The sequence below is a fragment of the Eucyclogobius newberryi genome, unplaced genomic scaffold (assembly GCF_026437365.1).
Source record: "Eucyclogobius newberryi isolate DKJ021-1_F unplaced genomic scaffold, fEucNew1.0.hap1 SCAF_2, whole genome shotgun sequence".
Classification (NCBI taxonomy): domain Eukaryota; kingdom Metazoa; phylum Chordata; class Actinopteri; order Gobiiformes; family Gobiidae; genus Eucyclogobius; species Eucyclogobius newberryi.
In genome coordinates this window covers 37,180,673-37,206,380 of record NW_027315834.1, presented here as the reverse complement: position 1 = coordinate 37,206,380, position 25,708 = coordinate 37,180,673, and the positions used below count along the sequence as shown (strand labels likewise).

General features: G+C 41.3%; 1 protein-coding gene across 2 annotated transcripts in view; it reads left to right on the top strand.

Annotated features, from left to right (window-relative positions):
* The window catches only part of plppr1 (phospholipid phosphatase related 1), an 83,677-nt gene that overhangs the window by 17,258 nt on the left and 40,711 nt on the right, over nt 1-25,708 (top strand). For both annotated transcript variants that reach the window (XM_072455225.1, XM_072455226.1), the window contains exon 2: nt 8,938-9,048. In XM_072455225.1, coding sequence (XP_072311326.1) covers nt 8,977-9,048 — 72 coding nt within the window. In that variant the 5' untranslated portion in view covers nt 8,938-8,976. The remainder of the gene's footprint in view (nt 1-8,937; nt 9,049-25,708) is intronic.

Genomic DNA, 25,708 nt, shown 5'->3' with positions numbered 1-25,708 from the left:
CAGTAATCCGCCCTCCCGCACACTTGACATACAACAGTCCTCCCCACTGTGTATTTCTCGACTCTCTCCCCACAGTCACCGGACCTTGACCAGGACACGACCAATCAGACCTCATCTCCGCGGTCGTATTTCACAGTCAGTCAGCGTCCTCTCTGAGCTGGAGGCAGGCCTGGTCTAGACAGTCACCATGGAGCTGTCGTCCTGGGTGAGGAGTCGACACTGATGACTTCTGACAAGGGCTGTCGGCCGAACCGTCCCATCGCCGCAATTAACAAGCTCCGGAAAAGTGAAAATCCCGATCGTTCCTAGTTACGGCGTCACCATTTGAAAGTGTCGCGTCCCCCGAGCGGGAGAAAAAAAGAGGAGATGATGCCAGAGTTTGGAAGCGCTCGGGTGCGATGGTGCAGCGATGGTGCAGCGATGTGGCCGCGCGGCGCTCTAAGGCTGCTGGGTAATAAATGAGGTCGGAGAGGAGGGAGTGTGACATGATGGCGAACCTTTGTAAATGTTCTGATTTGAGTCATCTGTCACAGCCCGCAGTCAGATAGGCGGCCTCTCACTCCAGCTGACAGACGGCATGTGCAATCAGACGGAAACACATTTGGATAAAAGTATTTCCGATGTGGTTAGGAAAGAGATTAAAATATATTACGGTGAAAAGGACACGTAAGAGCAATTACCGGTACAGTGCATTTGCCTGCTTTGCCATTGAGGACTTGAGTGGACAAGCAGTGAGGCTAACTTGGCAAATGGTACGTTAGGGAAGCATCTATGGTCACAATGTGCACTTTGGTGGCAGTAGCTCAGTTGGTAGAGTGGTTTGTCCGCTGATCCAAAGGGTTGCGCTTCAAATTCTGCTGTTTGCAAAGTTTTTTGAGCAGTCATGCAGATAATCTTCCATTTGACGATTCACTGCGTTAGCTACCACCTTGAGAGTGGCTACAATTAAAGATAAACCTATACCGTATTTTCCGGCCTACAAGTTGCACCTTTTTTCAATGTTTTGGCCGGGATGCGACTTATACTTATATTTATACTTATTTATATATACTCCGGAGTGACTTATATGTGATATTATTTGTTATTTTCACACTTGCAACTGCATTTCATACTCCAGTGCGACTTATATATGTTTTTTTCTTCTCTATTATGCATTTTTTGGCTGCTGCGACTTATACTCCAGTGAGACTTATAGTCCGGAAAATACGGTATATATCGGTTGAACGATATCAGGCTGATATTTGTAGTTTTTGGCATATCCATCACTGGCCAGTATTTTGTAATACTTATCTTTTATAGGTTTGTAGTTAAACAGGGCTGTGGGTGAGTTTGTAGTAAAGAAAAGCAGTATAATTTGACAAAAATTATCAAAATGTGCCCTTCAAATCGGCTCAGATATATCGGTAGAGCTTATTGGCAGTCGTCTGTTCTGGATTCTAAACAAGTGGTATGAGCATCGGCTGTGTGTTAATCAACAGAGGCTAACAAAAGTACACAAGCCGTAAACATTGTAGTTGTTTAGTTATATTATTGGCAAAAACATATATATATTTATTTGGGACTGCAGTAATCTACAATTGTAACAAATGTAACAGTCCAAAATGCACTCATACACAGAGATGTTGTTGTTTTGGATGGCTTTATCTTATCTATCTCCATAGCATTATGAGTTAAGTCTGTGGAGAGGCAACTAAGCAAATAAAACAACAGTAACAAAGTAAAGGCGCAGAATTTGTGTATTTCGTTCAACATTTAAGTTAAAAGTTGCTTCTCCTCAGACATTATTCTATACCAGATGAAATGATACGTGCTGTATAGGAACTGCAGCATTCTGTGCCGTACGATCATATACTGCTGTTATTGTATAGGTATTTTGTGTAGCGGACATGTCTGCAGCAATTAACACGGCCTTGTCCTTGGAGGTGGAAAACGTGTAATTGTCCAGCACATTTCCTACCCAATTCTTACGAGAGAGAAACATTTTCTTTATTGTCACTCTGTCAGTGCCGTCCGTGGTTGAGTGGATAGCACACATGCCGCAGTGTTGTGGGTTTGAATCTAGCGCTCGACAATTTACTGCGTGTCCTTCCCCAGTCTCATCCTCATTTCACACTGTACTATCCTGTCCAATAAAACATAAGAAAAAAAGAACTCTGCCAATAAAATCAAGCTGCAACTAATGATTGCTTTAGTAGTCAAGCAAGAGTTTTAAAATATGCTTTAAGACAGATACATTTAAAACAATGTGTCCACTGAGGGCTTTTAGAGAATAGTTACAAAGAGAATATTGAAAATAGCTTATTATATTTTTCACCAGTGAGATTAGGACTGCACAATTTGGGGATGAATATCAAATTGCAATGAGATTTGTAATGAATGTTTTAATCATTCATTTAATCATTCTGTTCAAAGTTGACATTTTAAACGCCTCCAGGAGAATTGACCAAAAGACTGAAATATGTTTGTACAGATCTAAACTACATGGTTAGCTGTTTTTAAAGCAAACAAAGGACATTTTGTCATTTGTGGAGGAAATTATTGTACTTCAATTCAATTTAGATTAGATTGCGCTTAATTTTGCAGCCTTAATTTTGATTTAATAATGCAGTATGTCTGTGTTATAAAATGTATTTTGGCATGTTGGTCAGGATTAAAGCTCTTAACCATTGCAGCCTTACTACAATTAAAGATCCACAAGCTATTTATTGATGGACCTGTGGAAATGATTGTGCCTTTATATTTGCCCACCGAAATCTTCAGTCTGCCTACCCAAATTCAACGTGCTAGAACTGGGACAGCCGTAAACTTAATCCTTCACCTCCTTCCTAAGAGACAGAAGTGCTAACATGGTATTAAGCGCTGCATTGTAACTGATACCTCAGTTTCCATTCGGCACATGCACTTTTTTTAATGAATCAGAGTCGGATTAAGAGCCTTTCTCCAGAGGCGCTACGAGCTGCGCGCCGGCTCTGACATTGATCTCCAGTAAGTTGGGGAACAGGAGTTATTGCATTCTCTCCACAGGTAAATACGATTACAAGTTAATTCTGCAGTTCCAGTGGCTGTTAAATGCTGCACAATACGCCGTAGTGTTCAGTGCCAGCCTGGGCGTTGTTTCGCACGCAAACAGATCGACCAGTGTTCTGTAGCAGCCCGGTCGATGGAATGGACAGGTACTTAAAGACCGATTACACTGCAGGACTCACGGTCTGTGGTGTTCGCTGTCCATCAGAGATCCACGTGTTTGGCCCCTGATATAAACATGCCTGAGATGTTGACGAGCATGAGCTGAGACATGATTTTAAAATGCTTTATTTGACAGGAGAGTACAGCGTGACATGGGGATGAGCCTGGAGAATGACATGCAGTTATTTGTCAAGAGCCAGGTTGGTGAAGGTTTTTTGAATGTCAGTTGGCAACAGGTCACGTAGAACATTCAACCGCAAGCCAGAGTGTTATGATCCCGATGGCAAAAACCCAAAAGCAGTCCAAACCAAGGCAAATTTGAATTTATTTATCAAAAAGTTCAAAATCCAAAGGTAGGCACAAAGGCTCCAAAATTCCAAAAAGCCAGAACTGAAGAGTACAAACTTGCTCAGGTAGACAGAATACAAGGCAGGCGCAAGACAGGGCAGGAGTACAAGCAGGACAGACATGACGTGACGAACAGACACAGAACAAAGGGGAGACAGAACTTAAATACACAGAGAAGCAGGTGATTGGTGGGAAACAAACAAGTGGCAGGAGAAACTAATTAAGGTATTGAGAAGACTGACAGCAGGTGTGGTGGGAGGTGACTGGGAAATCCAGGAAGTAACAGACAGCAGGTGAGGGGCGGAGACACAGAAACAACCATGGGAGCACATGACAAACACAAGGGGCACATGGGAATTAGAGTCTCTGCAGAGCGGATACTAACACAGAGGTTATGACCTTTGTCTCTCTGGGAGGTTTCAGAATGTTTCTCCAGGACATCCATAGGGTAAAAATATGTGGATGACTCAAAGTGCAAATGACATAGTGAACATCAATTTAAGATTTTACAAAAACAAATTGCCTATTCTTCTTCCAGTCAGACAATTTTTGCGAGATGTATAATTTCACTTCCTGGTTGGACATGGGCAGTGGCTATGACATAGGTAGAGATAATTATTAAGCAACTATATTGTAATCAAGGGTGAACATATATAAACACATTACACAATAATCAAGATTTGACGTATAATAATGTCTGATAACACCTTTATTTTGTTAAGCTATTGTTCAAACTGTCAAAAAATGTGTCCGTTGTTTGCATCGTCTCTGCATTTCGGTTGGTCACTTTTTGATGACATTAATGACTTAGGGATCCCATTACTCATTACTTTTATGTTTACATTTTTCTTGACATACTGCAACTTGAATGATGTAAAACTATGATAAATATAATACCACAGGGTCAATCTCACACACAAAAAATCATAATTAGAAACACATGAGTCATAGGATGTTAAAGTTTAGCATCTAATTTAATGCAGACAGATTATTAAATCCGTGAATTGTTTATTGAAGTATTTGAACTACCTAATGTTTCAGGTGAAGGGTCTGCTACTTTATTGTTTTTTTATGAGATGTTGCTACTTTGCCTGAAATTCTCCACGGTTTATAATTAAACATTATCTATCTCCATGGAGACGGCACAAGCCCAAGTTACAGGTCAGATGTGTTGATGCAAAACACTCTCAGAAAAGAATATATGTTTTTTCAAGGAAATGTCGCAATATAAACACCTGTAATTGAATACATGTAAGTTTAATTTAATTCTGTGAAAACTTCAGCAAATCAATGAAATATCCATGGAGACAAGCAGGTAGTGAACCCCACACCTGAAAAGTTACATCTTGCAAGTTACACAAGGGCTTGAATGCACTGTTGATGTAGTTTTGATAGTTTTGGATTAAACTCTTCATTCTTCTGTCTATTTGAGGTGGCACATTTCCAGAACCACTCTGACTTGTTTAAATGTCAACGTTTTACCAACATAATTAGAAAAAAACAATCGGGTTCCTGCAATAGTTAGACAATTATAATGATCTTGTTTTTAATTAAAAGTCAGCATTTGTGGTGTGCTCATTCTCCTCCTCATCATACGCTGCTTTTGTTATCAGCGCTGAAAAGTTAGCAAAAACGCCCATCATGACCATTATTTATTCTACTGAGCCTGATCAATAGCAATTATTCTACCATTTCTTTAGCACGAAGCAGAAATGTCTGACTTTCTCTCTTGGAATGATTAAATACCTTCCAAAACAATCTAGTTCGCAGTGATAATGAAGTGTATTTAAAGAGAGTACTATCAATTATTATTTCAAACTTGAGATGTTGCACTCCTACATAACAAGTCAGTCTTACCACACAGAGCCAGAACCACACATATCATTTGTTGCAGTCATTATAGTCTATAGCCTACAATAAACCCTAATTTGAACCATTGGATAATTGTCAGTGTGTGGAAACATCTGTGCAGCCTATAGAGAAAATATTGGACTAAAGATGGGCTTTAAGGGTAAAGGTTCACTCCTGCGCAAACGACACAGTAAAATTAGGACTAAAACAGGACGAAAGCTGAAACTAAACATGGTCAAGGCCAGGGCTAAACCAGGGCTAAACCAGGGCTAAACCAAGGCTAAACTAGGGCTAAACCAGGGCTAAACCAGGACTAAACCAGGACTAAACCAGGTCTGAACCAGGTCTGAACCAGGATTAAACCAGGACTAAACCAGGGCTAAACCAGGGCTAAACCAAGGCTAAACTAGGGCTAAACCAGGGCTAAACCAGGACTAAACCAGGTCTGAACCAGGTCTGAACCAGGTCTGAACCAGGATTAAACCAGGACTAAACCAGGGCTAAACCAGGGCTAAACCAAGGCTAAACTAGGGCTAAACCAGGGCTAAACCAGGACTAAACTAGGTCTGAACCAGGTCTGAACCAGGTCTGAACCAGGTCTGAACCAGGTCTGAACCAGGATTAAACCAGGACTAAACCAGGGCTAAACCAGGGCTAAACCAAGGCTAAACCAGGGATAAACCAGGACTAAACCAGGACTAAACCAGGTCTGAACCAGGTCTGAACCAGGTCTGAACCAGGTCTGAACCAGGATTAAACCAGGACTAAACCAGGGCTAAACCAGGGCTAAACCAAGGCTAAACTAGGGCTAAACCAGGGCTAAACCAGGACTAAACCAGGTCTGAACCAGGTCTGAACCAGGTCTGAACCAGGACTAAACCAGGGCTAAACCAGGGCTAAACTAGGGCTAAACCAGGACTAAACCAGTGCTAAACCAGGGCTAAACCAGGACTAAAGCCGAAACTAAACATGGTCAAGGCCAGGGCTAAACTAGGACAAGACCAGGGCTAAACCAGGACTAAAACAGGATTAAAGCTGAAACTGAACATGGTCAAGGCCAGGGCTAAACCAGGGCTAAACCAAGGCTAAACTAGGACAAAACCAGGGCTAAACCAGGACTAAAACAGGACCAAATCCAAGTCTACATCAGAATTAAAATGGGCTCAAACTGGGACTGAAGTGTGAATGCAACATAAAATGAGAATACAGCTAAAATCAACACAGCTTTTTCTCCTGAAAATATGACTTCTGGGGTTGAACTATACTGATAAATGATTACATGTAGTTACTAACATGGATATATATATATGCAGCTTAAAACACACTCCACAGATAAAAGGGTCACACGCTCTAATATTTGGTAGGACCTCCTTTAGCTTTGATTACAGCACACATTTGCTGTGGCATAATTACAATAAGCTTCTGCAAAAATAAAAGATTAATTTTGTTTCCATACAGTGTTGCATTATTTTTCACCATTTGACCTTGTCTTGATGATGTGAGAGAGTGACCACTGCACATAGTCTTCTCCAGCTCAAACACTCTCACTGGGGTTCACATCTGTAGTACATTAGTTTCTCTCATTAGTACTCTTTTCTTTCCTTCATGCCAATAATTTGACATTTCTCAAACACACTGACATTTTTTCCACGACCACGGGATTTGTCTTTCGACCTGGTTGTTTCAGAAATGAGAATACACACACTGCCTCAGTCGTGTATGAATACTGTGCTGAAAGATCATCACCTGCAGCAGTTCTCCAGGAGGAGGCTCGGACCTACTGTATTTGCTTAGTTTAATTTTTGTGTGTGCAGTTCCTTATTAAACATTGGTGCCTGAAATATTTTATTCCCACTTCTATTCGCCTTTTAAATCTAAAGTATAATGTAGTCGTAATGTCTTTTACCGAGTGCTATTTAACAACCTCAAAGCTCCATAATTTGTTATGTGTTTTTGTATTTTTGGCTGTGCTTTTTTTATTGCTCCAACTAATTGCCCCTGGTGGGATTAATAAAATCGTCTGAATCTGAACACCACATTTTATTCACTTGATATCTTTTAGTATGGTTTCGCATAGCATTAATGTGTCAAAGCTACTTGCACAAAACGGCACATTGTGCTGCTTAAACGGATGAGACGGCCCAATTGTCTTTGATTATACTACTATATAATGAGTCCTCCCTGGGATCTCTGTGCTCAATGGGAAACCTAATTTAACTAAAACTTTGTAATGAAACGCTGGCTGCTGCCCATTGCCATCTCTTTCCTCTGGTTATAGTATTACATTCAGTACAGTAGGGCTAGTATCCACTGGAAACAACAAGTCCTCTCACTCATTTGTGCCTGGATTATAAAGTCAAACGATAGCAGGGGATTGGAGCGTCTGGCTGATCTGTGGCAGGGATTCCAGACGCCCAAAGACGGGTACAAAGGCACTCGGGACAGTCTTTCATCTGCTGCCGCTGGGAGCAGGATTATTTTGGGTTTACGAATGAAGGCAGGGAAGGGATTCTCTTGCTTTTGTTCAAGAAACTTTTTATGCAAAGACAGCGACAGCCAATAGAAAAACCATGAAAGTCAAATTCTCGACAGAAAAAGGACTGGTTCCATTCGATATGAAGAATCTGAATGGTGGAATATATGTTACATCCACTGAAATAAACAAAAACAATAAGAAACAGATATTGTAGCAACTGAAATGTAAGAACGACAAAGCAAATCATTCAAATAGATATTTGTATACATTTGTTTTGTTATGTTTAATAGATTGTTTAGTATAAATATAGTGACTGTGTGAGTATCTCAATATGTACAGTGCATATAATTCACTGGTTTTGGCGATGTTTTGGCCCGAACACTTTTTTACGCGGGGTGGCTGCAGTGTGAAACGAGGAGCGAGAGGGTAGAGACATTTGTGCACAAAAAAGCAAAGTGCGTTTGTTTATTAGTGCGACGGATCGCATCGCATCTCTCGTCTTCCATAGATTTCCGTCTCTTCTGAGCCAGCTCGAACTGTCTTTCTCTGTCTTAATTTTGTCCCGCACACCGAGGAAACTATATTATGATAGATCCATGCGCTTAGACACAGGGAAACATGCTGCTCTCCTGGGACGAGACGACGAGGCTATGATTGATACGTGGCAGGACTAATCGGCTGTCCACGCCACGAGGAAATGAGACTCAGATTTGGTGCCAAAAAATCGTCCATTACGCCTTTAATATTTCGTTGCCACATTATTTGAGGTGTTATACTTGATCTGTAATAGATCTAGATTTTTCCAAAAGTTGTAGGAAAAGTCCAATTTTGTCCCATTCATGAATTTTTCCCCTGTAGCGATACTTGGTCAATTGGAGGATCTAGTTTCAATGCTAGTTTCCATGTGCAATCTTGTCTGGGCAAACATGAAGTCATGAAAACACTTGGACTCTTTAATTGAAAAGAAATAAGCCAGATGTGACTCTTTATTACTCTCCCTGTGTGATATGTTTGATAAGAGTTTTGCTTCTTTCCTTATCTTAAGCTTCATGTGTACTTTGTTTCTGTCCCCGCAGAGTGAGCGGCTGTGAATCCAGAGAGGTCTCCCCATCCCGATGGGAGACAAGATGGCTTCCAACCACACCATTCGCAGCTATTCCATCCTCCCATGTTTCATCTTCGTGGAGGTGAGTAGGTCGCTCGTTCATAAATCATGCTAAAACCCTGTGCATACATTCTACACAGACGCCATCTCTGCTTCTGAAATGTTCACAAAATGCTGTTACTTCGCCGAGCATCCTCTGGTAAATTATACACCGCAAACGTGTAGTGCCGGCGAGCGGAAAGCCTGTGCGAAAGTCGTGCCTTCCATATTTAATTACCGCGTCAGTTCAAAGTCCTTAATCAGAGCGATGTCTCCAGACACCTTCGCATTACTGTCTATGCGCGCTCGCGTTCTCTCTCTCCTCGTTCTCATGCTTGACTGGTTCAAACTCTTCTACATTCTATCTGAGTTTGTCTCACTCGACTGGCCAGCCTCTGAAAAACTTCAGTCCAAAGTGTATATGTCCTAGTTATAGAGGTCAAGCTTGAAGAAGATTTAGAAATAAGGCATATGAGATGATATTTGAGAGGTGTTGTACAGAATCCAATTATAGATATAAAGGATGCTGTGCTGAAGAACCGCAAGATGGATCCACACATTTGATATACTTTCAAGAGAACGTGACTAACTTGCTTTCATCATCTCAGTAACGTCTTGAACTGTTTCTTTAAAGAATGGGGACGAAAAACAAGTTAATTTGTCTGAGATTTGTTCTGTTTTGTTTACAACGCCACTATAGATGTCAAGGACTGGTGCGCTGCAGAGTCAAGCAGTTTTAATCAAGCAAAAATAATAAGCAAGGCAAGGCACTAGACTACAATTTGTACACAAAGTAATTCAAGATGCTTTGCTTTAAAATCACAATGCAACCTAATTGAGAGAAGAGTGCATATCACATGCTTTTAGTCATAATGCACAGCTGGACAGAACTGTTTTAGCCTTTGAACATTGTTGATACATTCTATTGTTTTAATGTGATGAGTGGGTGGGAGGGGGTTGGAAATGTAAAAGCACTTGCTTCGTCCATCCCCATTTCAAACCATGCATCTGTGTCTGTAATGTGTTATTATCTGTAGGTTTGAAAACATTGTCAGAGTAGAAGCCTGTCTCACATCTTCAGGAAGACTGTTCCAGATGTTAGCTGCATAAAACTGAAACGCAGATTCCCCATGTTTAGTCCTGACTCTGGCACCAGCAGGAGGCCGGTCCATGTTTAGTCCTGACTCTGGCACCAGCAGGAGGCCGGTCCGTGTTTAGTCCTGACTCTGGCACCAGCAGGAGGCCGGTCCGTGTTTAGTCCTGACTCTGGCACCAGCAGGAGGCCGGTCCATGTTTAGTCCTGACTCTGGCACCAGCAGGAGGCCGGTCCATGTTTAGTCCTGACTCTGGCACCAGCAGGAGGCCGGTCCATGTTTAGTCCTGACTCTGGCACCAGCAGGAGGCCGGTCCATGTTTAGTCCTGACTCTGGCACCAGCAGGAGGCCGGTCCATGTTTAGTCCTGACTCTGGCACCAGCAGGAGGCCGGTCCATGTTTAGTCCTGACTCTGGGCACCAGCAGGAGGCCGGTCCATGTTTAGTCCTGACTCTGGCACCAGCAGGAGGCCGGTCCATGTTTAGTCCTGACTCTGGCACCAGCAGGAGGCTGGTCCATGTTTAGTCCTGACTCTGGCACCAGCAGGAGGCCAGTCCATGTTTAGTCCTGACTCTGGCACCAGCAGGAGGCCGGTCCATGTTTAGTCCTGACTCTGGCACCAGCAGGAGGCCGGTCAATATTTAGTCCTGACTCTGGCACCAGCAGGAGGCCGGTCCATGTTTAGTCCTGACTCTGGCACCAGCAGGAGGCCGGTCCATGTTTAGTCCTGACTCTGGCACCAGCAGGAGGCCGGTCCATGTTTAGTCCTGACTCTGGCACCAGCAGGAGGCCGGTCCATGTTTAGTCCTGACTCTGTGCACCAGCAGGAGGCCGGTCCATGTTTAGTCCTGACTCTGGGCACCAGCAGGAGGCCGGTCCATGTTTAGTCCTGACTCTGGCACCAGCAGGAGGCCGGTCCATGTTTAGTCCTGACTCTGGCACCAGCAGGAGGCCGGTCCATGTTTAGTCCTGACTCTGGGCACCAGCAGGAGGACGGTCCATGTTTAGTCCTGACTCTGGCACCAGCAGGAGGACGGTCCATGTTTAGTCCTGACTCTGGCACCAGCAGGAGGCCGGTCCATGTTTAGTCCTGACTCTGGCACCAGCAGGAGGCCGGTCCATGTTTAGTCCTGACTCTGGCACCAGCAGGAGGCCGGTCCATGTTTAGTCCTGACTCTGGCACCAGCAGGAGGCCGGCCCATGTTTAGTCCTGACTCTGGCACCAGCAGGAGGCCGGTCCATGTTTAGTCCTGACTCTGTGCACCAGCAGGAGGCCGGTCCATGTTTAGTCCTGACTCTGTGCACCAGCAGGAGGCCGGTCCATGTTTAGTCCTGACTCTGGGCACCAGCAGGAGGCCGGTCCATGTTTAGTCCTGACTCTGGCACCAGCAGGAGGCCGGTCCATGTTTAGTCCTGACTCTGGCACCAGCAGGAGGCCGGTCCATGTTTAGTCCTGACTCTGGCACCAGCAGGAGGCCGGTCCATGTTTAGTCCTGACTCTGGCATCAGCAGGAGGCCGGTCCACGTTTAGTCCTGACTCTGGCACCAGCAGGAGGCCGGTCCATGTTTAGTCCTGACTCTGGCACCAGCAGGAGGACGGTCATGTCCGAGATGTACTTTGGTGCTAGGCCATGGAGAGACTTGTACACAAGCAGAGCTGCTTTATTTGAACGTCAAAGTTACTTAGTTGAATAGTGAAGGGAATTTGAGCCCTGTAATACGTCTAAATTAAATAACTAAATAGCTAAATTCAACCAGGATTTCGGAATCAACCCAGAGCCAAACAAGGTCATAAACAAGTCTGAATCTCTCCTTGTAGTACAATGCGGAATTGTCTTCAAAAGCTGTTCAATAATACAACAATTACAACTAATTCTGATAAATTATGTTCTTGCTCAAGAGTAACTTTTTACATCATACAGTACAGTTTACAATAAAATGAACCATTTGTCAAAACGTTCAATATTCTGTTAATTAATGAGCGTTATCTTGTCAGTAAATTGCTGCTCCATCTTCAGCTGAAAACCCTTCTGTAGAGCAGCCTGTTTTCCTGCTGATTGACTGGCTCTTTTTCAGCTCTAAAAATCAAACGGTAGATACAAGAATACAATGCAATAAACAATAATTTTTTTGTTTTTGTTTTGGCTTATAAACAGATGATGGATGGATTTTTTTTAATAAATTACTTTCTATAATACTTTTACAATTTGTAGTCCACTTAGGGACATGCTACAAACCACGCACTGTGCCGTTCTTGTCCTGCTTTAGTCCTGATCTATAATTCAGAATACATTCCAGATTTAGTCCCAGTTAAGTTTAGGGCTGTCAAAGTTAAGGCGTTAACTCATGCAATCAATCCCACCAAACTCAGTCTTTTAGATTACCCAGCGAGAGTTACCTGAGTGAAGGAGGAAGGTACAGCAGCAACGCTGATGTCACACATTCAATTTTACGCAGAAAATCCATCAGTCACTCAGAGACTCAGGTTTATGATCCAACTTTACTTTACTCCGTGAGGTAGAAAGCGTGCTCTGCGACGAGTGCTCGTGTGGGTCCAATATTTCCAGTTACACTCGCAAGCGACAATGAAGGGCCTTTAACCCCACTAAACCTGCTGTTTGGTCATGTACATTTACCTGAAACATGTGACCACAGAGATTCAACACGAAATACGATGTCTATACTGAAATTATAGCCAGTCGAGCTTTAAAATAATTCGATTTGTGAAATACTTTGTCTAAATGATACAAATCTGTTAAAGAAAATGGGCAAAAATACTTCAAATTAGACATTAACATAATCCCATTTAAATATTGACATTAAAAAATCATATACCATATTTTCTGGACTATAAGTCGCACTTTTTTTCATATTTTTGGCTGAGGTGCGATTTATACTTATATCTATACTTATATACTTATATGTATACTCCGGAGCGACTTATATGTGATATTATTTGTTATTTTCACACTTGTAACCACATTTCATACTCCAGTGCGACTTATCTGTTTTCTTCTTCTCTATTATGCATTTTTTGGTTGGTGCAACTTATAGTTTGGAAAATACGGTAATGTGATTAATCTAATACATATTTTTAATCGATTGACAGCACCAGTTAACATGGTGATGATTGTGCAGATGTGAACACACCCTAAAGCTCTATAAAACCACCATTTCCATATTTATATCCAGAAATAATTAATAAATCCATAGGCGCTAATCCATAGGAACTGTGTGGCTGTTATATTTTTGGACCTTACTGACATTGGCCCTATTAAGCAGATTATACACAAGTGCAGCAGAAGCAGACGTTTGAGCAGAAATAGAAACTGATAGAATAGAAACCAGATGATGAAGTGCCACTCAGCTGTAAACGCATATTATAGAAGCGTATGATATAAAAAAAAACATTGTCCGTTATCAATATTACAACATAAAAGCAGCTTATATTATTAAGTAGCGTAACTGTCAGCTGATGTCAGGCGATGCTGAGGTCAGAGGTCAAACGATGGGACAGAGAAGAATCAGTAAAGATGTCACAAGGCGAGCCATCCAAAACACAGCCTTACTTATAAATATAAAAGTTTCAGTAGTAACATTTATTTACTATATCTCTCGTGGTTGGTGTGAAAACTCTTTGTATGTTTACTATAATCTTTTTCCATTTCTTAAGCAGTTTGGAAATAAAACTTAAAATACCCGAGCCAGAGCTTGACATTTATTAGCATGAAAAATAGGTGTTTTTTACAGCGTATTTGAACACTCTCGCTCTGGAAGATTCTATGGATGATTTGGATATATAAAGACGTGGATGCATTAACAAAATATTTTGTGTTTAAAATGTCAGTCTATTGTCTACAACCTTTACCTAAAAAAAAAAGCATTTTCAAATCATCACCGTGCTCTCAATGTACTATCGAAATTGAGTTTTAAAATGTTATTATCGTGACAACACTAGTTAAAATACAACTTAAACATCTTCAGCCGGTCTCATTGGTCACAAACATAACGTTATATTTAGATTTGAAACTCAAAATTGAATCATATCTATCCTTTTTCCTTTAAAATCTCTCAAAATGCACGTGACGTTGGGATATTCTCACTTTCCCACGCACCAAAACGTTGCCCTAAATCTCATTTTTTGATCCTCAACTCTCGAGGTAGATTCCTGCAGATTAAAGCAGCTTGTTCTGCATCAGAACACTCTCCTAAAGACAGAAGAAGATTCCACATTTCTCTGTAGATGTTGCTGCCACCTCCACTGACTCATCTAAAGCCTGCGCTCTTTCTCTTCCCTTTCCTCTGTTTCTTTGATGTCTGCGTCAGCCCCATTTCTCACACGCTCCTCCCTCCTTCCCAGCTTTCCGCCCTCCATATTTCACAAACGCGTTCCCATTTCGGCTTTATTTTACGCTCCCTTGCATCATTCCGTCTTTGTGATCCGCTCTTTATTTTCTTGCATTGTTCTGCCGTCCTCCTTCTGTGTGCGATGGTGACTTGAGTGCGGTCACATGACTGGGCGAGCTCGGGAGCATCTGGGTTGGAGAGCGGAGCCAGAGGGCAGCTTGTTCACGCCGATATGTGGATAATTCAGTCGTATCCGAGTGCACTTGATCACGTTCGGTTTGAGTGTATTCTGAGCTGCGGGATGCAAGATTTCATTTGAAATATAAAACAAAAGCGTATGAAAACATAGGCGTCACAATGATGACTATATAGACAGAGTGAACAATGATTTTCAGGCGGTCAATATTTATCTTGTGCTTTTATTGCACTAGCAGCGACCTTATTTGTGAGTTTTTTGTAGTGTGTTAATATTTGAGCTGTAACGGGTTGAATAATTACCACATCTACAGTACACATATCACGCTTTTACACATTTTACATTGTCGTTCTTTTCTTTGTCATTTATTTCTTCATTAAATTTTTGTAAGTTCGTGTTTTTTAATTTTGTTTCCAATATTTATTAAACAATTTACTTCAAAATGTGTTATTGTAAAATACCTGCGAAAATGGCTTATTGTGAAAAGAGGTCAAAAGCAAAATGCATCAAAACTGAACATTTTTAAATTGCTTGGCAGTTTTTAGCTTTGATAAGTGCTACTTACATTTACTGAAATGTAACCCTTGTGCTGCGCTAAATAGGCCTAGAACCATTTAGAAATCTGTATATTCTGTGCTTTTAAGGTGTTTTCACACTGTTGCAATACAAGTACATTTATAACACCATCTTTGTCAGGAAATATGTTTCATTTAATGTGAGAATAGAAATAACTTGGACACAGTACAGCTCCTGAAATATCCTTCTTATCTTGTAAATAAGTGATTGAAAATTCAGAATAACTGTGAATAATTGTGTTTTATTGTTCACGTGTAAACGGAGATCACTAAAGGTGCCAGACTATTACAGGGAACATGTAAACAAGAGAGAGGAGCCTGCACACTTACTCTAAAACTGCATTTAGTCCACAATGTTTCTTTTTCTTTGTCGCAGTCGAACTCACAACACTGCGGCCAGCTGCACTTGGAGCCTGGCATAATGCGTGCTGTGCCTTAACCACTAAGCCACCGGGCAGCACTAGTCGACTACGTTTCTATCCAACTGGAGCTTCGTCGGGTCATTTTATTGTTCATTTAGTTTGTTTAAGCTTTTTGTGCATCACAGCTTTATGTGCTACTTTACAGCGCTCAAAAGGAATAGCATGAATAAAAAAATACTTTTGTTTGCCTTTATTAAATATTTAAATGCCCTTATTTCAAAGCCAGTTAGACCCACTTTCAGCCTCTGTTGCTGTATGAACGGGAGAAAGAGGGACTGGGTGCTTCCTCTGACTAAATAGGGACTGGGGATGATAGGGACTTAGTTCTTGGGACTGTTAACCCTCAAAGTGCGTGTTTGTGTCGTAACATTGGTGACTGGAAGTTTCACCGCTCAACATTCCCTCACCGGTTAAACCATTAGCTCGGGGAAATGTATGTTTGTCACATGATTAACCACAGACAAATGTTTATAGATTTTTTTTATTATTTAATACAACATCAAATTAACAAATTGAGGTTGAACACTACAACCTGCCTTTAGCTGGCGCCATAAAGGTGATTTCTCCAAGGTGTGGACCGGATAAGTCTTTTTGAGTAATGTCTCCTACAGAAGATGCCAACTCATGGAACACACTTTAAAAAAAAAAATGTAATCGTGAAAGACGTGTTAATATATATAGGTTATAGGTATTATAGGTTTGAGAGACGAGTTATGAGACGGGAGACTCAGAGGACGTGTGGGCCGGTGCTAAATCATAAAAAAGAGGAAGAGAAGGTGCAGAAATGATGGAGCATTAATTATGGACGAGTGGCGGAGGTGAGCAGAGAAGAACGGGGAGAATGAGCGCTGCTGCACGCTGTGTCTTCTCCTCTGGGACCTTATGTAACACGGAGCTCCCGGCTGCAATTAATATACAGTAACTAGGACTACGCCAGCCTGCTGTAGTCAGATAAGATGGCTTTTCATACGTGGTGTTTCAAAGACGACGGTTCTTCTTCACTACAGAGTCTGTGTGATGCATGTGAAGTGCTTGCGGTAGATCCTCATTTCAGATTAAGGTAGTTTATTGTTCTCAAAAGTAGAAAGTAGGGCTGGGCGATAAAAAGTATTAACAAAAGTATTATTCATGTCGGATCAATCTGGATTTGTTTTGTATTAGATCTCGTTTTTGTCTGTTCAAAAGCAATTACAATGGCTTTCAAGATCGATTTCATGAACATAAACAAGATAGAGCACAATATTAGTCAGATTTTTACTGACAAAGGATTGGCTTTGGACCTCTGTGTTAAAAACCCCATGTGTTGATCGTTAATTTGAAATGATTTCATCCTGATTCGATTAAAATTGCCCTACTCAACAAGACAATATCATCTACTGAAAGACTATATTGACTTGTGGCTGTAGCACTTGGAAGATTTAATACATTTAAGAATAGATTTCACAATGTTTTGGAGATTAAAAAGCATTTAAAGATTGTTGTTAGAGTTTTTGACCGATAAATATTACTCATTTTTTATTCTTATTTTATTTTATCAACGACATCATTTGACAGAAAGATGAACTGACAAACTATTACAAAAATCCAATGTATTTCAGATCACTTTGTAGAGGTCTAAACTACAGAAAAGCTTTCCTATAAAAAGGCAGGATATTTTTATTCTTTGCAGATTATCTATAAATAATTGCAGCCTTTGCGAGATGATAATTGTACCAAACTCAAATTGTGATTTTAATTCTATTGTGACACATTGTGCTGCTCTAATCCTAAGTAAGTAAATCTGAATAGGTTTATCTTTTGAACGTTTTTGTGTGTTCAACATATGATACGTAGATTTGAATAAACCTGGAGAATTCTATACTTCTGCAGCTTGACACATCTTAATTGAACCTGCAAGTCATTTTTTGTATGTTTGTATGTATTTTGGTCTGTAATTATTACTTTATTCCAAGAGTTTTATAAAAAAGACAAAAACAAACACGATAAATATGACTGAGAAACAGCTCCACTACATTCAAATCAATAAAAAATGTAGCTACAAACCTTAATAGCAAAATATATATACAAACTATTGATACGTCCTTTTTATGGATGAAAGAGGAGAAAAAAGATATGGGAGGGACCGTGTCAAATTTAAAATAATACGAGATGGCGTGAGGCTGGGGCACGGAGCAACTAATGAACTGTTTTATTACGATGAAAGAAGCTGCCGTCGATTATGAACAAAGCGTGGCCTAGATATATCAGCGCACAGAGTAGAGGATGATTCTGTTTCTACAGCGCGTGACATGGCCCAGGTCAGAACGCCACAGTCTGGAACAGGCAAGCGTCGCCTCTGCTACGTAAACACAAACAGTGCAACTCGTAACAGAACCCGAAACGCCATCTTTGTTTTGCATTTGTGTCGTTCCGCCGTCAATTTGTTGAAAAAGAATCATCTCAAAGCTCGATCCGTGCCATTGTTCATGGTTCAAACTGAAAGTATAAAGAACAAATAATGATCAATCCTTGTTTTTCCTGCCTAAACAGACCTTTTTTATTCCCTGAACTGCTTTATATCTACCACATCTGTTCAGTAAATGTATTATGATGCGAAAGAAAGAAGAAGTAATCGACTAAATTACTGTAAATAAGGTGATACATGAGTCAAACGCTGATCGAGCTACTGTCGCCTACACTGTTTGAGATTTTACATTCTTTATTGTCCCCATAGTCAAATGTGTCCTCTGCATTGTAGCTGTTCTGCTCATGTTGTAAGCCTGTTGTCCTTCTCCAGAGTTTATCATTTTTGAGTCGAGAAGTGGAGCACCCAAAAAGAAACCCATCCAGACACTAAGAGGACATTCAAACTCCGCTCTATGGGCATGTTCACACAGTTGAAGCACTAAGTAGGATTTCTTTGTGAAGATGTGAATGCAACACACGCTGATCGACTTAAAATCCCGGTCTCGGTGCCTCAGGCTTGCAGAGCAGACTGGGAAAACAGACTAAAAAGCACAGACGAAGAGACAAGTAGACGAAGTTTAGAAAAGTGCAAAAGAAATGAGGTGAATGTATCAAAAAGAATTTCAAAAGTTTGCTTCTCTGTATTCAATGTCGCTGCTCAAAACTTCAAATTTAACCCAAAAAAGTTTTTAAAGTCTGCCTTCATTTCTTCTTGTTTCGATCAACACTCCTCGTAGCGCACACTACCCCCTCCTGGTCAGTTGTGGTACTGTGTGAACATGAACCAGATCGATGACAACAGATTTTCTCGTGAAGCGCGCCGAATCCAGACGAATAAGTGTGAATACCTGGCATGCTCTGGGAATCAAACCAGATATCACCTTGATGTACGGCATTGGTTCTCAAAGAGGGCTTTGCATGGCACAGAGCGGGGCTCACGAGAAAAAACTTTAAACTGTATTTAAGCTGGAAATTGAAAATTGTCGACGAACTAACACTTAATAATCAAACCAGATTTAACATATTTACAACTAAAAAATATTACTCTTAGGCTGCCCCAAATAAATTGTCTGTTTGCTGTAACCCGACCCACCATTTTTCCAGTGGGTAGGTAGGTAGGTAAATAATATTTTTTTTTAAACTTTGAAGGCAAAAAAAATATCCAAAATGAATTGTATGTTTGGTGTAACCCTACCAACATTTTTTCAAGCGGGTAGGTAGGAAGTCAATTTTTTTTTTTTTTTAACTTTAAAACATAAGAAAATCCAAATTTGTAAATAGAATAGAATGATAATTTGCCTATGAAATTAAGGTAATATTATCATTTATCAAAAGAGATGCTACCATAAATGTGCAAAACAAAAAAATGAATAAGTCCACCCAATAAACTATTTTTGTACAGGACAAATTATTTTATTTTTTGGTCATTTTCATGTCGTAGAATCGTCGAGGTCTTGGTCATCATATATGACAAATTCTGCATATTTCAGCCCACTGTCAAATCCGTTTTTTTCTATTCTGACAGTGACACGCAGTGACCTTCAGAGGTCAAGCTTCAACAGACAATGACTTAAACGTTCTCCGCTCGTGTTGAGTTTCATTTTCATTCCTTTTTCGGCTTTGTAATATTTTTAGCGAGTTCAAGTGATACAAAATTATTCAACACGGCGCTTTTTTTGAAAAAACGGTCGGTGAGTCGGCGAAATATAAGAAGAATAAAAGAATTTGGCACAATTTTGACAAAATGTTGAAATGTTTTTTTCAGTCTGCTATAATTTTGACGGCTCGGTCGGGTTACGGCAAACAGACATATTATTTTGCTCTGCCTTACATGGGTATTTTGGTGTTCCCCTCCTGAAAAGTTTGTGAAACACCAAGTAATACAAGCGCTAACATTACTCCAACGATGATACTAAGCCAACAGTACTATTTATATTGAGAAAAATCCCAAAAGAAACGACGTACAGTTCTTCTCTACCACAGAAGGATACATGCTTTTCACGTCTTCTAAGGCCGCCGTGAAATATGGCGATACGTTCAATTCTTAGCGGGGCGGATTGCTGTGCTGGAATATATTGCTAAAGAGCTCAACTTCAGCCGTCAAAGGACACAGATAATAGCACGCTGCGGTGACTTTCTACTGGGCTTCTGTGACAGGCGCGTTGTCAGTCTGTCCTTCACACCACGGAGCGGCTCCAGGCACCGGCGTTATAATGGAGCATTAACTTATGCCTTACCCAGAATAAGACACACTTGGCCAGCTGCCGAAATGTGACAAGGACCAGCTCATGTTAGGTTACCGAAATAGACTTTAAGGATGGAGTTCTCAAAATACTCTATAATACGCGTGAGAAACCGCATTGCGTACAACGAGAGTAGTATTATAGTATATTGGTTTTGTGTAGGGCTTTTGTAAACTCGGGAATTAATGCGTATCGAGATTGATGTTGTTGCCATTTGTCAGTAATGAAGATTGTGTCTTCTTAATCAAGGCAAGGTAAGTTTATTTGTAGAGCACATTTCATACACAAGGTAATTCAAAGTGCTTCACACAGCAGGAAAAATGCATTAAAATCACAAAGAAATTACAGAAATACAATAAAATTAACTAATTAAAAACAATTTAAGTCATAAAAGAGAAGAGTGCAAAGAAAAATCCTTTCAGTCATATGCACAGCTAAACAAAACTGTTTTAAGTTTAGATTTAAACATTGTCAGAGTAGAAGCCTTTCTCACATCTTCAGGAAGACTGTTCCAGATTTTAGCTGCATAAAACTGAAACGCAGATTCCCCATATTTAGTCCTGACTCTGGGCACCAGCAGGAGGCCGGTCCATGTTTAGTCCTGACTCTGGCACCAGCAGGAGGCCGTCTGGCACCAGCAGGAGGCCGGTCCATGTTTAGTCCTGACTCTGGCACCAGCAGGAGGCTGATCCATGTTTAGTCCTGACTCTGGCACCAGCAGGAGGCTGATCCATGTTTAGTCCTGACCCTGGCACCAGCAGGAGGCCGTCTGGCACCAGCAGGAGGCCGGTCCATGTTTAGTCCTGACTCTGGCACCAGCAGGAGGCCGGTCCATGTTTAGTCCTGACTCTGGCACCAGCAGGAGGCCGGTTCATGTTTAGTCCTGACTCTGGCACCAACAGGAGGCCGGTCCATGTTTAGTCCTGACTCTGGCACCAGCAGGAGGCCGGTCCATGTTTAGTCCTGACTCTGGCACCAGCAGGAGGCCGGTCCCTGAGGTCCTCTGAGTCCGAGATGGTTGATGTGGCACCAACATGTCCAAGATGTACTTTGGTGCTAGGCCATGGAGAGACTTGTACACAAGCAGAGCTGCTTTAAAGTCTGTTCTCTGAGCCACAGGAGCCAGTGGTCAAATCAAAGGTGTAAAGAGAAACTTCTGTCAGGAAAAAACATGGAGGCAGAGTTCATGATTTGGAGGAATATTTGACCATTTCCTGTTTTCAAATGGCAAGTGTTAAAACGTCTATCTTTGTTTGAATTCAGGAAATATTGAACGCCGTTTTATGTGCAGCGCTGCCATTAAACAAACCATCTGAGCCACTTTCCCCCTCTAACAATAACTGCCTCTCTATGAAAACAAATACTGCTGCTACTCCACTTACAGCCCTAAACCTAATGATTTAGGCAGCCCATTTGTACAGCCAACTACTACTTGCACTCCTTTATTCTCTATCCCGTTTGGGCTGATAATTTGTCAATAGCACAAAATAGTAGTAGTTCTGGAATATACTCTGAAACCTTATAACAAGTCGATATAATCCCTCATTGGTCCAAAGCCTGTGAGGGAGAGTTTGGCAGAGAACAATAGGCAAGGCAAGTTTATTTGTAGAGCACAAGTTGTAAACAAAGTAACTCAAAGTGGTTTACCTGGGAAAAGATGCATTAAATCTACAATACAAACAGGTAAAAACATAAATAATCATTATAACATTTACTTTAAAAGTGAAGAGTGTGATAAAATCCTTTCAGTCATAAAGTTTAAAGTGTAACAACCTGAAACTACTCTAGTATAGGGCAAGTAAACAAGTGCAGGACAAGTAAACAAGTCCAAGACAAATAAACAAGTGCAGGACAAGTAAACAAGTCCACGACAAGTAAACAAGTCCAGGACAAGTAAACAAGTATAGGGCAGGTAAACAAGTATAGGACAAGTCCAGGACAAGTAAACAAGTATAGGGCAAGTAAACAAGTATAGGGCAAGTAAACAAGTATAGGACGAGTAAACAAGTCCAGGACAAGTAAACAAGTATAGGGCAAGTAAACAAGTGCAGGACAAGTTAACAAGTGCAGGACAAGTAAACAAGTCCAAGACAAATAAACACGTGCAGGACAAGTAAACAAGTGCAGGACAAGTAAACAAGTCCAAGACAAATAAACAAGTGCAGGACAAGTAAACAAGTCCACGACAAGTAAACAAGTCCAGGACAAGTAAACAAGTATAGGGCAGGTAAACAAGTATAGGACAAGTCCAGGACAAGTAAACAAGTATAGGGCAAGTAAACAAGTATAGGGCAAGTAAACAAGTATAGGACAAGTAAACAAGTCCAGGACAAGTAAACAAGTATAGGGCAAGTAAACAAGTGCAGGACAAGTTAACAAGTGCAGGACAAGTAAACAAGTCCAAGACAAATAAACACGTGCAGGACAAGTAAACAAGTGCAGGACAAGTAAACAAGTCCAAGACAAATAAACAAGTGCAGGACAAGTAAACAAGTCCACGACAAGTAAACAAGTCCAGGACAAGTAAACAAGTATAGGGCAAGTAAACAAGTATAGGACAAGTAAATAAGTCCAGGACAAGTAAACAAGTCCAGGACAAGTAAACAAGTATAGGGCAAGTAAACAAGTATAGGCCAAGTAAACAAGTATAGGGCAAGTAAACAAGTATAGGACAAGTAAACAAGTCCAGGACAAGTAAACAAGTATAGGGCAAGTAAACAAGTCCAGGACAAGTAAACAAGTATAGGGCAAGAAAACAAGTCCAGGACAAGTAAACAAGTATAGGGCAAGTTTAAGGGTATAACTGGGACAGATAAATATACTATATAAAAAGCTTAGCACTTGTTCAGCGGAAACACACTTTATTTTAACTAGTCTCTTATATTTAGTAGCTTATTTTGGCGGGACTGGGGTCACTTGTTTTCAAAGGCTTGGTTGCTGAAAATCTGGCCTCAGAACAGTACCTTCAGATTGAATGTACCAATTATACAACAACAATACTGGGGAGGTAACGTTTAGTCCACATTTGTGCTTGGCAACAGAATATAGTAACGTCAGCTATATGTATGTGTGCAGTACAGTAAAAGGCATACTCTTTGCTAGCCATTCCCAAAACTAAACGCATTTTTCCAACCGTTTTTACCGTCTTCACTTTTTTTTCACATTTCAGGCCAAAACTCCATAGATAACACCACAATAAAAGAGTGCGTTTGGAATTATGTGCGTTAGCATAAGCCAAACATGTTGAAACGTCCTCTGCGGCTCCTGCTTGGGTCATTTGCGATGGCGCTCATGATGTGGTATTGCTCGCTGCTTGTTTGTTTATGGTGCTCTGTGAGTAATGTCTTTGAGCTGAGTGATAGTGATAGAGAAAATTGTGCTCCGACTTTATATATATTTCCAATAAAAACAAAGGTTATTACAGAGACGAAATGGCCCTGAACTTGCTCAAGGGCAGACTGATTGATCCATCCCAATCCTATAATTTGAAAAAAAGAAAAAAGGAGAAGTTAATGAAAAAGTGGCTTCAGTTTAGTCGTAATTGACATGGAGTATATTTAATGCAAGTAAACGTTGTGAGTAAATGAACGTTTGAGTGTGGAAGTTTGTGTGAACGCTGTTTATCCAGCATTTTCCTTTTGAACGTGATATCCAATGCCACGGTGAGGATTACTCAGCGTTTCAGAAGCAGCGAGCTTTACATATTTTAAGGCTTGAGAATGCTTTTTTATCCAATTAGCCAGCAGGATATACAGATTTTTGGCAGCGAGATCAAGACGGCTACATACAGTATATATGGGATTAGCCTTGATACCGCAATGCCAAGGAATAGGCTCGAAGTTTGTCCAAGTTTCTCCTGTTTACTTGGAAAATTTGTATTGTTTCAAGATAGAGGGTTGTGGGGCCGTTGCCTTAGCCATGAATCATTTATAACAAAATATACAGTTTGAATGGCTTGTTTTGGCCTGGTTTATGGTGCATATCTCTGTAATTACTGGGCCTATCTGCATGAAACAAAAACCGACACAAGGACATCTTCTCTGTCAGTATCAAATCAAATCAAATCAATTTATTTTTGTAAGGCCCAAAATCACAACAACAGTTGCCTCTGAGGGCCACAGGGAGAAATGAATCAACAATGTCTGTGGTGGCGATGGAGTCAGACAATGTCTGTGGTGGCGATGAAGTCAGACAATGTCTGTGGTGGCGAGGGACGATGTCCCAGGGTCCTCTGTCCTTAGACTCTCCTTCTCGGCCAGGAAAAACTACAAAAAAACCTCTTTGGGAAAAAAGCGTAGAAACCTGGAGGAGTTCCAGTGAAGGAGAGATCCGACTCTCACAGACGGACAGACGGACACGAGGAGACTGGAGCTGGACCCACTCTTCAGGCAGAAGAGGGACCGTCTGAGTCGAGCTGGACCCACTCTTCAGGCAGAAGAGGGACCGTCTGAGTCGAGCTGGACCCACTCTTCAGGCAGAAGAGGGACCGTCGGAGGCGAGCTGGACCCACTCTTCAGGCAGATGAGGGACCGTCGGAGGCGAGCTGGACCCACTCTTCAGGCAGAAGAGGGACCGACTGAGGCGAACTGGAGCCACTCTTCAGGCAGATGAGGGACCGTCCACACAGGGCAGGGACCACTTCACCAGGGGAGGGGCATCTGGGTCCACAGGTCCTCAGGAGTGAGAGAAAGAAAAGAAGGCGGTGAACAGTTTGCAAGTGGAATCAAAAAATAAATATTGTTTGATAGCATAAGTAGTCAGAAGAAGAAGAGGATAGTGCTCAAGCTGTCATACTTCCCCCAACACAGTTACTCCTAGGGCAGCGTAGCTGAAGCTGTGGGTTTATCTTTCTGTTCCTAACTACTCTGACCATAAGCGATTTCGAAGAGGAACGTTTTAAGCCTGGACTTAAATGAAGAGACTGTGTCAGCATATTTAACATGGGTCGGGAGCTGATTCCATAACACAGGAGCTTGGTAGCTAAACGCTCTACCTCCTACAGTACTTTTAGAGACTCTTGGCACCACCAGAAGGCCAGCATTCTGAGAGCGAAGAGCTCTGTTTGGATGATATGGTTCTATAGCATCTTTGAGGTAGGATGGGGCCATGTCATTTATGGCTTTGTAGGTCAAGAGTAGAATTTTGAATTTGATTCTAGACTCGACGGGGAGCCAGTGAAGAGACTTCAGCACTGGCGTAATATGCTCTCTTCTTTTTGTTCCTGTTAGTAATCTTGCTGCTGCATTTTGAACCAGTTGAAAGCTTTTTATGGAGCTTTTAGGACACGCTGCAAGCAGGGAGTTACAGTAGTCTAATCTAGTCGTTACAAATGCATGGATAAGTTTTTCGGCATCACTTTTAGGCAGGATTCTTCTGATTTT